Here is a 16,249-nt window from a genome sequence, read left to right as displayed (position 1 = left end):
GCTTAAACGATGTGAGTCCTTTATGTGCTCCACTTAGTAACTACATTATAATTACAAGATGCTTATCAGGAATCATGAGTCAAGCAGAACATGCCAAGCGCTGGGAACAGCATCCAAATGGAGAAGATGGTTTGTCAATAAATAATTTAGTCCTCGTTCCTGCAGCGTGTTTCATTTACAAGGGGAAGACTTGGAACCATATAAAAGGCCTCCGTCCCTTTGCCTCTCACAATCTGCTTCCCTGGTCAGCATCTGCCTTCCCTTGTGAATTGGGTAAGACACATCCCAGAGCAGCTGGGTTCATTTTTGGATGGGTATCTGGGTTCAGGACATCACAGACCTGGCACGCTTGCACTGTCCTTCAGACCATGTTCTACACACAAGGGCTAGAGGACAATAGGCTAAGCCAGGAAAGAAGCTACTGGGGGACTTGGGTATGGGATTTACAGCAATACCACTATATGCTGCAGTGCCTTATGGTTGCTTCTGTTCTTGGAGGAAAAAAAAAACAAGGGTAAGGTCAGAAAGGGGGTTTGGACATAATCTGACCAGTACCAGGGCAACTGCAAGAATTTCTTTTAGATCAAGGCTTTCAGGATAAGTAAGGTTGACCTGTGCATGGCTCACTAAAGCAGCTTTATGGGAAATTAAATGGAAAAAGGAGAGATGGAAATGCAAGCCTATCTGGCCGTGTGTTTTTCAGGTTTTTCTCTACAACTCAAAGATGATATACTCTTCTGGAAGAGAATCATACTTCAACTTGAACTCAACCTGGTATGATCCCTCGGGGTCCTGGCTGGACACCCGGCGCACACCCTTCCGCTATGGCTACAACACCTGCTCCTCGGGGTGCGACAGTGAAGGCGTTGAAGGCATGAGAGGGCACAACTACCGTCATTATGGCTATCGGCAGCCAGTCTGCTCTGAGAGATGCCATGGCTATTCTGCAGCTGATTCGTGCCAGGGAGGCAGGGGCTCAAGCTGTGTCAGGAGGCCCACGTACAGCTGTGGGTCATCAGGGGGATGCCACAGCTATGGGAGGTCAGTCTGCTCTGAGAGATGCCACGAGTCCTCAGGTTCATGTTACAGAGGTGGTTCAAGCTGTGTCAGGAGACCCACATACAGCTATGGGTCATCAGGGGGATGCCACAGCTATGGGAGGTCCGTCTGCTCCGAGACGTGCCATGGATCAGGATATCAGGGGGGGAAGCCATACTACAGCAAGCCAACGCAGTCCATCCCACAGTGCTGCCCAGTGCAGACCCGTCCCTCTCCGGTGCAGCAAGGCTGCATGCCCGTGGCAAAGTGCATCCCAAGCCAGCAGCAAAAGCAGGTCTGCAAAGTGCCAGCCCAGAAGATAAAGTAAAGGAAATGAGGAGTGGGAATGAATGGGAGAAACTTCTCACTCTTGCAACCTTGCCCTGATGGGCAGCGTGTCCTGTGTTGCTCACAGATCTCCACTTTTTCTATCATTTTGCTTGTAACATGCTTTGAAGATGTAACCCACTGTCTCTGTTAAGTGCTATTCACCTCCTTATTTCACAGCAGACATGGAGGCAATAAAAAATTATGGTTCATAACCCCCTTGCATCAGTGTTTTCCACTTCACCCCTTTGAATTGATTCGGTTCCTTTTTGTGGCCAAAGCTGGAGTTTGCAGCTCCCCATTCACCCTCACGTCAAGGCTCCTGGTTGATTCAACCTAGTGTATTTTTATTCCTACTCCAGACAACTTCCTTGTTGAGAAGTAACTAAGAGTTTTCATAACGGACTCTTTATGCAACCCAGCAATTAAATCCTAAGAGACTAATTTAAAAAAAAAAACACACATTTCATCAGAAAGGTAAAAATCAGAGGGTCTGCTTGGCACATCATTTCATTCACTGACAAGGCAACGGGTACAGTTTGACTCACATCATAAGCCTCCAGAAAAAAACCTGGGGAAAAAGTCAGGAAGAGGATTCAGGAACAGGAATGGCACAGCTAGTGTAGAGCAAGAGGGTATGCCAAAGCTGGTGGAAGAGAAATGCTCTGGTCCATGGTCCATTAGACCGTCAGAGACCACAAGCGTGACAGATTTTGTCTCAACCCAAAGGAGGAATCTCCTGCAGGACCTACATGTCTTCAGCAGCTGATACTCAGTGACGCTTGGTGCCATTCTGATGGCTGAGAGATGTTGGGAAAGACCAGGAAGGTGTGAGACCTCTCAGAGCTGAAGACTTTGACTGAGGGAGAAATGGTGATCATCTGGCCAGCAATATATGTCAAATGGAAATTAGAAATGGGTTTGTAGACATCGGGGGGGACTCGCCAGGATCCACTCTCTCTAACAGGGCAAAAGCCCCCAAACTCCTTGTAAGATATGGCCTGGTAGGGTTAGAAAAGGAATTACCTGGGAGGATTGTTGCAGCAAAGCAGGGATCCAGAGTCAGTGACTCACAGCATCATGATCCCAGTGGCTCCTCGCACCTCACCCACCCCAGACGAGAGCCTCCATCATCTCCATCTCCCCGTGCGCTGCCTGGCCCAACCTGCAGGACGTGACACATCGCAGAATCAGCCGCTTCACAATGTTAATGGTGGAGATTTCTCCTGCAGCATGATCTGGATAAGGAAAAGAAGTAAAAACAGGGGCAGGGTCCACCGTCCTGGGATGGAGGTTTTATAGGAGGACACACGGGGGCTACTGACATGCTCTGCCCTGACACTGCAGCAAGCCTTCCTTGTCAACCTCTTCCTCACTCATATGCAGAGGCTGATGCCAATGCACATCGCAGAGCACACAGTCCCCACCTCAAGCACAGCTCAGTGGGGTGGCCCAGACCTGGGGCAGCCCAAATGCCTACCCCATGGGCAGCGCAGTGGACTGCAATGGCTCAGCTACCCCAGTGCATGCAATGCCACTTGTGCAAACCTCAGGGACCTCTGTGGAAAGAAAAGTGCCAGCAAAGGCATCCAAATCCACTTTCAAATGTCTTTTGGAGTTTGCTGAGCTGGGAAGAGAGGGCTGGAGGAGATCTCAGGAGGGCAGCTCCTGCTTCCCACACCCCAGGGCAGGAGTTGTTCTGCTTAAGCTATTTTGATATAGATTTGTCTAACCTCTGTTGAGAGGGATTTCACACGAGCAATCCCTGTCTGAAAGAGAAGAGAGATCTTCTTTGTGTTTAAATCACCTCTCAGGGATTTGCGGTTTTGAACTTGTATCTGGGGTGTCCCCCAGATCTTTCTAAGATGTCTTTTTTTTTCTGTGCTTCATTTATCTCCTTCGTAAATAGAAAACCAATAACTGACATATGGAAGAATCAAAGAATCATGACCACATATAAGCCACCAAAAAAAACATGATCCAAACTGGGGAACAAACCATCTCCTGAAACTTGTATTAAGACAACTGCAAAGGCAATTCCTTCCATAAAACCAATAAATTACCCAAAGGAAAAAACTGCCATCCACTCAGAATAGGATCAAGGGATGCAGGGAAGCCTCTTCCAAAGACTAGGAGCTTTGCAGGATACATGTGGGGCTCAGAGACCAGCTGTAGGGTCAGTACAGTCTTGTCTTGTACATGGCTCCAAGTCTCTGACACACATGAGCATCCTCCCCACCAGGCCATGCTCAGGTGGATGTCTCTATCACCGAGAGAAACGATAAACAGGTTTGTCAACATCCACGTGATCTGGGGTGTAATTAGTGAATTATGAAAAATAGTTTCACAAGAATTTTCATTCTTCTGTTGTTTGTGAAATATGCCCAGATACATTCTAATCTCCTCATGTATCAATTCATTCAAGTGATTCAGCTCCATTGGTTAGCAATGAATCTCCTTGACTATTTTATTTTAATTTGATCTGTGCTATTATTAATATTACAGTGGCCTCTAGAGTCCTGGATGAGATCAGGCCTGGTGCGCTCTGTGGGCAGAAAGACACTTTTCTCCCCAAAGCAGTGTTACATCAATGGAGACGTGGATCCTGATGCCCTCCCCAATGTACCTGGGAGGATGGAGGCACAGAAGGAGGAAAGAGCTCAAAGAGTCACAACACTTTCCTCCCTACTTTTTTCTCCAATCAAAGTGTAATAAAGGTAACCAACAGCAGATATTTGGAACAAGTATCATGGGAATGAGACACTGTTGGAGACCTCTTGTCCTTCCAAGCCTCCTGCCTGGATGCTCTCTGTCTCCTACAGGGTTTTAAATTCCTTCCGTTTGGGTTAAAATCCTCTCTCTGAGCAAAGAAAGGACTGACTTGAAATATTGCAACACTCCTTTTACTGCTTCTTTGCTGTTTTACTCAGAAATAGGTTTCTCTGCTACTCCCTGGCCATATCCCACCACTTGTTTGCCCACTTCTGTTGTTCCAACCAGACACGGCCAGCAGGAGTTTGCTTTGAAGTCTCGCATTGCCATGTCCCACCTCTAAATCCCAACCCCAAATTTCAGTGACAGCTTTAGAGCCCAGAGGTAACTCAATGCCTTTTGTAACCCACCAGGGTTGGGTGCCATTGCCCCAGCGGAGGTAAATGGCCAGTGCTGGCACCCGGGGCTTGGCAGAGGATGCTCACACTCCTTGTTTTCAGGGCACCCCCCACATAGACCAGCCCCAGGCTCTGTGCTCACTTTCTGCCACCCCATCATGTGCTCATACCTGCATCCTTAATTCCCTTTGTCTCCTTCGCCCACTCACAGCCTAGATTTTTTTTCCCAAGCTGCCCAAATGCACTCATTTCCCCTACATGACATCCTGGCTTTATTTGTTGTCTTTGTTCTCTTTCAAACCCCTTTATTTTCTGGATTCCTTTGCAAACCAGTCCACCAGCCCACCCCATTATCCTACCTTCCTGTCCGCTAATATTTTTGCATTGCCACCTTGGGCTCATAGCTGCTTTGCATTAGGCACAAGAAGCAGGTAAATGCTTTAGTCAAAGGCAGCAAGACCATCCAGAACCCTCCCCATCACTGCACGTGAACCACACCAGGTGTGGTGGGCAATTAACATTTTTATGGAGTAACAAGAGGAATGGTGATCCCAAAGGCGGGATATTGATCTGCTCATAATACCATGAGTCAAAACAGCAGTGTAAAAACTCTCCAATTAGCAAAGTGCTCAGGGTGGTGAACAATCAAGTCCCTCCAGTGGGAGCTCATCTTGTTTCCGGAGGAAAAATACTGGGTGCCCTATAAAAGATCTCGCACCCCATTTCTCCTTATTGTCTCAGCTTTACTTCTTCTCTTGAATTCTTGCTGAACAGGGTAAGTCCATCCTGATCAAACTTTTATACTTTTAATGGTCACTAGCTTTGTCCTGATCCTGAGGTCTTGACCACTTCTCTGACACATCTCATCTCTGTGACTATCTCTGGTCACAGTTGCTCAGTACTTCTGCCTAGGTTGTCTTCTTCACACGTGTCTATACATAAATAATAGAAAACAACCAGGAAAACTTAAAACTTATTAGTTCAGATGACTGAGTACAGGACTTTTCAGGTCTAGCTCTGGACTCTGCCTGGCCACCACTTCTCACTAATCACTAAGTGCTTTAACTTCTATCTTATATATTTGCTAAACATAGAAGAGAAAGGAAAGACTTGCTCAAAGGAAGATAGCACAGAGTCCTCTGTACAGGTCAGGGACCACTACGGGCAGACATGCATTGCTAATTTTTCTCAGTTCTTCAGGAACCTGTCTTATAATGAGAATTTATTCTTGATATATAATCCCATCTAAACAGACAACTGTTACTGCTACATGACAGGCATTACAGTGTCTCTTGCCTTTGCACTCACTCAGAGATGATAGTCTTTCCAGCAGGTCTTCAAAGATGTGCTCCCGCCAGGACAAAGACCAGTGCCACCAGCAAGAACAATCCTCATGCCACGGCAGTGAAGGATGTCATGGGAGCAGTGGTGAATCTGGTTGCCACAGGAGCAGTGGTGGATCTGGTTGCCACAGGAGCAGCGGTGGATCCATATGCCACAGAAGCAGTGGTGGATCTGGATGCCATGGGAGCAGTGGGGGATCTGGATGCCATGGGAGCAGTAGGGGATCCTGCCATGGAAAGCCACAGGATTGCCAGCAGCAAATTTATCAAGTATCCTCAAAAATGAAGTGATCAGGATATTATCCGCATGTTATACACATGTATGTCCTTGATCTTGTGCTTAGTTCAGAAAGCTTTGCATGTCTCCTTTCATTCTTCAAAGAAAATGTCTCCTCTCCCTCCCCTGGTGAGTCCTGTACCTCTGATGAACTTATCTGTGGGTGCTAAAATAAACTGTCTATGTTCACGCTGGCACGGTTTTCTCTGTATCAGTGTGTGACTATATATGAGCCACTACAATTCAGTGTTTGTGAGAGTTTTGTGTTCATGATTTTTCTTTCACCTTGTGTTTCATATCACAAGACACCTTGTGCTTGTTTAATAGCCCTGAAGTTACCCTGCCCAGACACAGGCAATAGAGGTAAGCACTGCCACACTCTCCCCTATGGACTCCAAAGCAAAAGAGAAAGAATAAAGATTTTTAAATGCTGACATTTTAGGAGGCCATCTCAGGCCTCTGCAGTGCAGGCAGCTCCCCTCCATGCCGCCTTCCCACAGAGCTGGAGACCCAAAAGCCCCTACCAAGACTCCACACGCTGCATTGCATAAGCTCTCAGGGCCAGCTATGGGCACAACTGTGGGGCAGAAAAGGTCCTATAGGCAAAGGCACCTATGATGGGGCAGAACCCCCTTCTTTTTCCATCTGGCCCCAAGGTGCCATCCTTGGGGCAGGTATCTCCACATGTTTGTGACAAACCCCCAGCAAGCCTTTCTAGAAACCCTCTGCCCAGCACCTCAAAAGCCCTGGGTCGAGACAGGGACGTTGCAAGATGCTAGCATTACACAATGAACTGAAAAATTTCTTCTTGGCTTGTAATTAAAACAAATTGTGTAATTTATTGGTCTGCTATTGTCATTCATGAAATGGATGTTGCCCTGATAAGATTATTGTCGAGTGTGTCATGAAGATCAGAAATATCTGGCATTGCTGAAAAGGGTGCAGACAGCAGCTAATTCCCTAAAAAGGCTGCCTGCTTTCGGTGTAGGAATCATTTGAAAAGGCTGGTTGTGTGAGGCTGGCATGTGCCTTAAACTTCCATTGCAAACCCCATTTTCAAGCCATGTTAAAGTGTACAGCCACAAAATCTGTAAGTGCCCAGGACTGCTGGCTGGGTGCTGCTGATCTGTAACAAACTCAGAACAATTAAAACATGAGGAACTGAATACAGCACAATGTTGAGAGCCAAAAATTACTTTGAGTCTTTTTTTTCACAGAGAGTATTTACCATATTTCTTCTGATGACAGAACAAAACACAATTAAACAGAAGCAATCAAACCTGGGTACAGTTTGCCCTGACACTGTTCTAGTTCATAATAGCAATTAAGCAATACAAAAGAAGCATTTAAGTTGCGCACCTGATTCATTAACCTTGCCCTGTCCACCTGCATTTCAAAAAAATCCTCCATATTTCAGTAACAGCAAATGTGTCAGATGTTTTTCAGGTTGCAGGAACTGCTCAGGAGTTGCAGTGCCTTATCGAAGGTTTGGACACCTGCGTTCAAACGAGGAGCTCACAAGAGGCTGAAAGGCATCTCAGCAGCTTGTTTAGTTTTCCAGCCGCTTCCCGAAGGATGCCAGGTCTCTCAAACAGCAACATAAATGTGGGATGGGGCTAAGCCTCCATCTCACTGTGGCCAGCATCTGGGAATAGCACAAAAACTTAATCAACATGGAGAAAGAAAAATAAAAGGCAGGAGAGGTGGACCAAAAATACCAAATGCTCAAGCATGTCTGCGGGCAAGTGAAATATTTTTCAGCCAATGTTTTCCAAGCACTTTTGCACTGACAAAATCATAGCAGTTCCCCATTTCAGCTAGCAATATTGATTTTAATCTTTTATTTGCTGCCTGTTTAATTACTGAAATGTCTTCCACAAGTAGTGGCAGAAAAGGACAAAACAAGATCCATGGTCCTAAGCACTTCTCGGCCCATGCAGCAAAGGTACAGGAAAGGTACAGGGAGTATCTCAAATTATTGCTTGCAATTAGGTCTCACTGCAAACATGGTACCTGTCCTGGCCTGAAGGCTTGTGTGGGTCTGTGCATCTGTCCGAATAACACTCAGGTTTATTAGCCAATTATGAGCTAACTGGGGAGCTGGGAAAAGTGCTCCAAAAAGGATGTTCCTACAAGTTTGAAGTAAGTCCCCAGGGTCTGCCAGCTCCCCACAATGTGGCAGCCACCCCAGACCATAATGCGTCACCGAAGGCAGCACCCATGGGAGCCCTTCTCCTCCATGTCACAGCACCAAAGCCACTCACAATCTGGAAAAAAACCACCAGTGCTGCTGCTCCAGCATTACTCACGGACTGAAAGTTAACCACATAATTATGTACCTCTCTAATTCTGGATCACTACCTAGAGCAGGTCTTCCCCCTTATAAAAATAAGAATCCCAAGAATCCCAACAGCTTTTGGTCCTTCTCACAACAGCAGGAAACTATTGACTAACAAAAACGTTTTATAGGGGGTGCCTTTTCTGTCTCTTCACCACTCCACCGCATTTCAGCTGGTTTCAAGAGAAATGAGCCAACAGTGGTACCAGTCAAATTGCTGCTAAGGAAGGATTGTCTACCATGCCATTGGCATTATTGGTACTTATAGGCACATCTGTGGGTTTATGCGCATTTTCAGGACTAGCGCATCTCAAGACATTTTAAAAGGATGGTGTGATTTAGGTATATGACATAATTCCCCCCACCAAACGCAGTTTTCCCCAGCTGTGATCAACACCAAAAACAAATTGGTAAAGCTGTGGAAACCAGGGCCACCCACACTACTCCCCCATTGGAGCTAAGCACAGGTAGAGCTGGCAATTAAATATTTCTGCGGCACAGGAGAGATGACTGATAACAAGAGGCAAAACCCAGCACGGATGAGGTGAGTTACGCAAACAACCTGAAGAGTGGGGAGTTAAAAAAAAAAAAGCCATCAACAAATTAAACAAACAGGCAGACCTCTGAAATAGGGAGGTGCTTCATTTCCAGATGGGGTGCACAGAGAGGGTATAAAAGCGCTCCTGTCCTGGAAAGCCTCATTCCCTCCTTGCCCCTTCGCTGCACAAGCATCTCAGGTAAGAGCAGCGATGCTGCAGGGCTTTGGGGCTCAGCGCAGCATTCAAAACTCTCTGGGACGCGGATGAGTTTGGAGAGGGCTGAGCCCCATGCCTTGTACTGGGTTGGGTCTTGCTCTGTGGGTGCTTGTGAGAAGGAAGGTGGGTTGAGGAGGGAGTGCAGGGGAAGCTGAAAGCAAGATGGCTCCACTTTGGAAAGCCAGTTGTGGTCAGCCCACCCAGCTGCTCTGGATGCTCCCAGAGTCTTTGGCTATGGATTTGGTGGGACAATCCCACAGGTAGTATAAGAAGCTGGTGCAAGTTTTAAAGATGATTGAGGGATCTGTCTAAGACTGGATAAATGTACATCCAGATTTCTCTTCCCTGGAAGAGCAGAAGCAGGATAGGAAAGCACCTAACAGCTCCTCTTTCCCCCAGGTCACCCTAAAACACAACGATGTGCTCTCGCCAGGACAAGGACCAGTGCCACAGGCAGGAGCACTACACCCTCCAGAGCAGCGGAGGCTGCCACGGGAGTGGTGATGGCTGTCACAGCAGTGGTGGCGGTGGCTGTCACAGCTCCGGCAGTGGCAGCGGCTGCCACAGCTCCAGCGGTGGCAGTGGCTGCCACAGCTCCGGCAGTAGCGGTGGCTGCCACAGCTCCGGCGGTGGCAGTGGCTGCCACAGCTCCAGCGGCGGCGGTGGCTGCCACAGCTCTGGCAGCAGTGGCGGCTGCCACAGCAGCAGTGGCTCCAGCTGCCACAGGATGCCACAGGTCCAGTGCCAGCAGCAGCAGCAGCAGCAGCAGCAGGTCCACCAGCAGAAGCTGAAGTGATGGGGTGTCCCGCACACCCTGGCGCCAGCAGCAAAGGCCACACATGGACTAGCTCCCTCCAGCCTCCCCAAAGCTTTGCAAGCCCCGGGAGCTGCCTGGCTGCAAACCCTCTCCTCTGCCCTCCAGGACCATCACTCCCTGGGGAAGGGGCATCCCTTGTGGTTCCCTGCTGCCGCCGCCAGATGCACCAGGCTGTGCTTTGCCCCCACGAGGGACCCATGAGACAATAAAGCATTAAGTTCCCAAGACCTCTCTTGTGTTGGCATTTCCTTAAACTCCTCGTCCTTATTTTCCATGCACACTATTGGGGTGCAGCTGAGTGTAGAGGAATACAGAGTCTATACAGTTACTAGCAGGTCATATATATTAACCAGGGGAAGTCACCCTTGAGAAAGCACCCAGCCCTTCAGCATAAGTGCACATGGAGACCGTTTAGCATTGCATTTTAGGGAGAATGATATTGCTGCGTAAAACAGTGCAACTGAGCTCAGCGAAGTCTTTACTTCTTATGTTTTCTGAAGCTTGTTGTGTATGTGCTGACGGCAGATGAACTCAACAGATATCTGCCTCTATGAGCTGTACTAAGGGATGCAGAGTCAAGGGAAGAGAGTCTGGCAGAGAGAGAAGCCAAATCCATCTCACTGAGCAGGCAGGACCTGGCAGAGGTGCTGCTGGAACAAAGCAGGGAAGCAAGCAGGGAATGGGTTTTGCAGCTGGGAACTGGAAGCACCCTGGCCCAGATGTGTTACAACCCTGTGCAAAGGCTGAGTGAGGGGAGCCAGGCAGTGCAACCATGCCCTGCTGCCAACCCCACGCATCCCAAGAAAACCCTAGAAGTGATTACTAGTTATATGTTTTGATGTTCCTTTCCTTTGCCTCTTAGGTTTTTGACTGTTTAAAGATATTTTTTTTTCTGTAACCACAATAAAAAAGGACAGAGGCTTCTCTGCTTTTGTTTTGATGTGGTTTCTGCTTTTAACTGAAAGCTGAACTAACACATCTGAGAGGCTAGGGACTGCAAGAAAAACACCAGCCGTTATGAAACTTGATACACAGTTGTTTACACTGAAAATGCTCATGTGTCCTTTCTCATTGAATAAATAAGATCATCACCTGAAAGCAAATCAACATTAAACTCTCCTGTGCAGAACATCACCCCTGACCTGGGCAAAACACGACTGCTACTATCTTCCGGAAAAGACAAAAACAGATTGCACAAGACTCATGCACAGAAATGCATTTGTCCTTGAGACTGTAGTCACTGGTTATTATTTTGGGTGGTGGGAGGGATGCATATAGCAATAGCAAGAAGCCCCATTGATATTGAGCTCAGCCTGCACAGGAATCAGCCCCCTCTATGCATGCACACACTTGCTCCAACAGCCACATGAATTTTGCCTGGAGCACACACAGCTCTAAGTGGGTGTCTGCCCAGTTCCTCTGCTAATTACAATTGCAGCCACCGGTTTCTAGATGAAATTTTATGACAACAGTAGCAGTCAGCACCGTAAATGCCAGCTGCATTTCGTGCTGGGTGAGCTACGGGTCTGCAAGGCCAGAGGACAGCTTTGCAATCCTCTCTATTGCTGACCCCTCAGATAAGACAGACAGCCATCGACACCAGGTGGGAGGCTCATGATGGACAGTTCAAGTACCCGAAATTCCAGATGTCAGCAGCGTGAGCTGTTCATGTCCTGCGGACACCTACAACCCCAGGGGAGGTTTCATCCCGTTGTCACCACATCCCCTTCTGCTCAAGCTCTGCCACGTGCAGGACACAGGGATGCCGGGGCCAGCTCAATCCCCTGCCAATGGGTTTGAAGCCAGACAGGAGCCACCCAACAGCTTCCCAGAGAAGCAGGAAGGAGCTAATTTTCAGTGCTAGTAGCGGTGCTAAGCATAACGAAATAGCACTAGTTGACATGTGTCTTGGGAATGACATTGGCTTTCAGCTCAAACAGTCCAAGCCCCAGCGCTATCCCCTCCTCCCTCGGAGAGCTGCCAAAACATTTCTCTTTGGCAACAAGGTGGATCTTCAGTCTGTTTGCATGGCTCCCAATGTTATCTTCTATGTCTCAGACATTTTCTTGCCTTTATCATGTAAATAAGGAGCTGTGGCTTTTAGAGGTCAATATACTTTGCAGGGTGATGAAGTGCTGGGCAGCTTTTCAACCAGGACAGGGCTGTGCAGAAGGGCCGTCTCCAGAGCTCCGGCTTTGCTCCAGAAGGTGGACCCAATGAAGCAGGCAGCACCAGATGGGTCTTTTAATTCCTCAGTCTTCATTTCCTGATCTTTGTCATTAAGAGTATGGAAATAGCTAGTCTTTGTCAACAAAGCACCCAGGGACCTTGCTCAGATTTATGTGAACACAGCAGGGCTTGCAAGGTTTTCACCGGTCCCCAAGACTGTCTTCTGGCTGCTCAGGTGCCTTTTGGGGGGAATTCAACTCCTTTAGGTCAAGGAGGGGAACTAGAAAACCCCTGCTGAAGCCCAGGAGGACTTTGTCCTCGCCCCAGGCTGTCTCCACGGCCATGACAGCTTTTTTGGACAGAGGATCTAAGGGAGAAGAGAGAGCAACTTTCCACTCCTTTTTACCTGGATTATTTCTGGCTTTATCTGGTGCTGGCTCAATAGCAGTGATTAGACTCTGAGAGCAGAGTCTCATGGGATGGGGCTATAATTATGCCTGGACTTAATTTAACAAAACAAATCCCAAACAGAGAAGCCTTTGGAAACCCAGGCACCCACAGGTTTTTCTATTAAGGGCAGGTGAGGCTGGCAATTAGATACTTATGTGGCACAGGAAACAGATAAAAAAGAAATTATACCCATCATGAATGAGTCAGGCAAGCAATGTAAACAGAGGGCGGTTTGATGGGGATTGGGTATTAAATTAATAGATCGCTATGACAGAGAGCTGTCTCATTTCCGGGGAAATGGATCTGAGATCTCTATAAAACTGCTCCTGTCCCAGGGATCTTCATTCCCTCCTCTTGTTTTCCTCTCAAGCTCAGGTAAGTCTGGCAGCATGGATGGATTTTCCTTCTTTGGGGACTCATTTCCCAGCAAGGGATGCAGAGCACAGGTTTAATGCAAACCCTGCTGTTGGGGTGCAGGGATGCTTGCAGGGTGGCGGGATGCATGGAGGGAGGCGAGGACCTGACTCGTGGCTGGGACAAGCCATGCTGCTACACCCAGCTGATGAAATTCTCGCTCGGTGAATGCAGGGCACTGCACCAGACCTGGGGGGTCTTCCAGGATCCTGCACAGCAGTGCTGGGGGTGGGATTGCAAACGGGGCAGGCACAGGGGCCCCAGGATGAGGGTGGTGGGGCGGTCGGGGCGGTGGGACATGCAGCAGCCCCAGACAGCTCCATTTTCCCCCAGGTCACTCCGACATACAACAATGTGCTCCCGCCAGGACAAGGACCAGTGCCACAGGCAGGAGCGCTACACCCTCCAGAGCAGCGGTGGCTGCCACGGCTCCGGCGGCAGCGGAGGCTGCCACGGCTCCGGCGGTAGCGGTGGCTGCCACAGCTCCGGCGGCAGTGGTGGCTGCCACAGCTCCGGCGGTGGCGGTGGCTGCCACAGCTCCGGCGGCGGTGGTGGCTGCCACAGCTCCGGTGGCGGCGGTGGCTGTCACAGCTCTGGCAGCAGTGGCGGCTGCCACAGCAGCAGTGGCTCCAGCTGCCACAGGATGCCACAGGTCCAGTGCCAGCAGCAGCAGCAGCAGCAGCAGCAGGTCCACCAGCTGCCCTCACAGAAGCTGAAGTGATGGGGTGTCCGGCACACCCTGGCGCCAGCAGCAAAGGCCACACATGGACTAGCTCCCTCCAGCCTCCCCAAAGCTTTGCAAGCCCCGGGAGCTGCCTGGCTGCAAACCCTCTCCTCTGCCCTCCAGGACCATCACTCCCTGGGGAAGGGGCATCCCTTGTGGTTCCCTGCTGCCGCCGCCAGATGCACCAGGCTGTGCTTTGCCCCCACGAGGGACCCATGAGACAATAAAGCATTAAATTCCCAAGACCTCTCTTGTGTTGGCATTTCCTTAAACTCCTCGTCCTTATTTTCCATGCACACTATAGGGGCACAGCTGGATTAACAAACATGGTTGTGCCATTTGTGCAGATCTGGTTTCCCTCTGAACTCTCTTGATGGTCCGGTGACTGGCCACAGTCAGTGTGGATCATCCCTGAGTGCTCACCAGCTCTACTCTCCTCCGCCAGCCGGGATCGCTGGGTACCAGGTGATGGGGAAAGCACAAAAATACCTCCCCATCTGTCCTGGGTTTGGCTGGGATAGAGTTAATTTTCCTCATAGTAGCTGGTATAGTGTTATGGTTTGGATTTAATATGAGAATAATGTTGATAACACACGGGTGTTTTTAGTGGTTGCTAAGTAGTGTTTATGCTAAGTCAAGAATTTTTCAGCTTCTCATGCCCAACAAGTAAGAAGGCTGTAGGAGCACAAGAAGTTGGGAGGGGACACAGCCAGGACAGCTGGCCCAAACTGGCCAAAGGGATATTCCATACCTTGTGACGTCACGCCCAGTATATAAACTGGGGGGAGTTGGCTGGAGGGGGGGGGGGGGGGGGGGGGCGGGGCAGATAGCTGCTCGGGAACTGACTGAGCATCGGTCGGCGAGTGGTGAGCAATTGCATTGTGCATCACTTTTTTTTTATATTCCCATTCTTTTATTATTATTATTGTCATTTTTATTATTACCATTATTATTATTTTCTTCCTTTCTGTCCTATTAAACTGTCTTTATCTCAACCCGTGAGTTTTACTTTTTTTTTCAATTCTGTCCCCCATCTCACTGGGTGGGGGGACTGAGCAAGCAGCTGCGTGGTGCTTAGTTGCCAGCTGGGCTTAAACCATGACACCATTCCACAGCATGTCCTGCCTGGGCCCTATACCCAGGGTGTAGCATGGGTTGTGGGTATCCTTGGTGCCCCCAGACCCCCAGAGCTTTGCATTCCTGCCCCATCCCCTTGGGGCTTCCCCACCATGACAGCTTTTTTTACGCAGCTTTGAGCAACCTCCTACCCAAGAAGGCTACTTGTGATCACCAGGTGGCTCATGAAAATCAGGCAGGCATTGTGTTGCACAGTTTTTATTGCTTTTTTACGGTATTACAACCATAGAAGAAGTAAAATAAGCCCCCAAAAAATTCCTTTTGGATATTTACAATGCATAAACATCACAGTTAAGATGGCTGATACATTAACCCATTCAGACAGGTAACAGCTGAAGGACCGGATCCTGCACTCGTTAGCTTGAGAGGAATAAACTACTGCAGAAAACATTCATCCATGTAGTAAAGTGATCATAAAGCGAATCCTTGTCAGAAATTACATGTCTTCCTCTGACTTTCCAAATGCTTGCAAATGGGGATATAAATATTACAGGCCTGGTAACTATCTGTAATATTTTTTTCCAGTGAAACTCAGGGTTTCTACCATCCCCCCCTTGCTATTAAAACAGCCTTGTTTTATTGGTTTATTTATCGGGAGCAATGTTCTAACTGAGCATGGCCAAGGAAAGCAGTCATGTTTCCTCATCCTCTGGCCAGTCACTGTTGGTGGCATTTCTTTGCGCAGCTCTGTGCAGGTTAATTACGCAAAGACATAGGTAAAAACTTTCCATAAAATAAAAAAAATGAGGGCTAGGCTTCCCTTTTTTTAATGGAAAAGCAAGCCAGCATGCTGCCCCAGCTGCATTTATTAGACTGAAACATCCTCATAAGTGTTGAGGTGCATTTTTGGTCCGCCCCCCAAACCCATGGGAATTTTGCTGTTGACTTCAAATGAGCTGGAGATGAACTCCCAACCACAGACCTTTAATTTTCCCTGAAGAATTGCCAGTCTTTATTCGTTATTACTGTACAGCCTGAGTCAACTAATTGCATGGTTCATTCCAGCCCTATTGTCTAGTGATTTTTCACTTTCTACCCATTAAAAACAAAAGGAGCTCATGGAGGAAGGGGTTGATATGTCAGCCGTTGCTCTGCTGTTGTGTTCCTGAGAAGAAAACAGCAAATCTGTCCCCACCCACCCCACCCCCCAGCCTTCAAGCTGCATTTGCAAAGCACCCCAAAGAGACACCCGTGGAGCATCGGGACAAAACAAGAGACCCAGGGTTATTTTTGCCTCATGGAGGTAATACGTGGAGTGGGGCACTGTCTTCACATCTCCCCCGCCACTGGTGCGAGGGCAGGTGTTGCCTGCACCAGAGGAGTAGAGAGAGCCCAAAAGGTGACCATACC

The 16,249-nt window shown here is 48.5% G+C and overlaps 1 protein-coding gene across 1 annotated transcript; it reads left to right on the top strand.

The window, feature by feature from the left end:
• Positions 1-233: 233 nt before the first annotated feature.
• Positions 234-1,570, top strand: LOC142036323 (uncharacterized). The gene is made up of 2 exons (XM_075039466.1): positions 234-273; positions 704-1,570. Exon 2 carries the CDS (start codon positions 725-727, stop codon positions 1,364-1,366), a length of 642 nt encoding a protein of 213 aa, XP_074895567.1. The 5' UTR covers positions 234-273; positions 704-724; the 3' UTR covers positions 1,367-1,570.
• The last annotated feature ends 14,679 nt before the right edge of the window (positions 1,571-16,249 follow it).

This window comes from Buteo buteo, chromosome 11 (genome assembly GCF_964188355.1).
Source record: "Buteo buteo chromosome 11, bButBut1.hap1.1, whole genome shotgun sequence".
Taxonomy (NCBI): domain Eukaryota; kingdom Metazoa; phylum Chordata; class Aves; order Accipitriformes; family Accipitridae; genus Buteo; species Buteo buteo.
The sequence above is the reverse complement of the archived record's forward strand: the minus strand, read 5'-3'. Positions and strand labels throughout refer to the sequence as shown.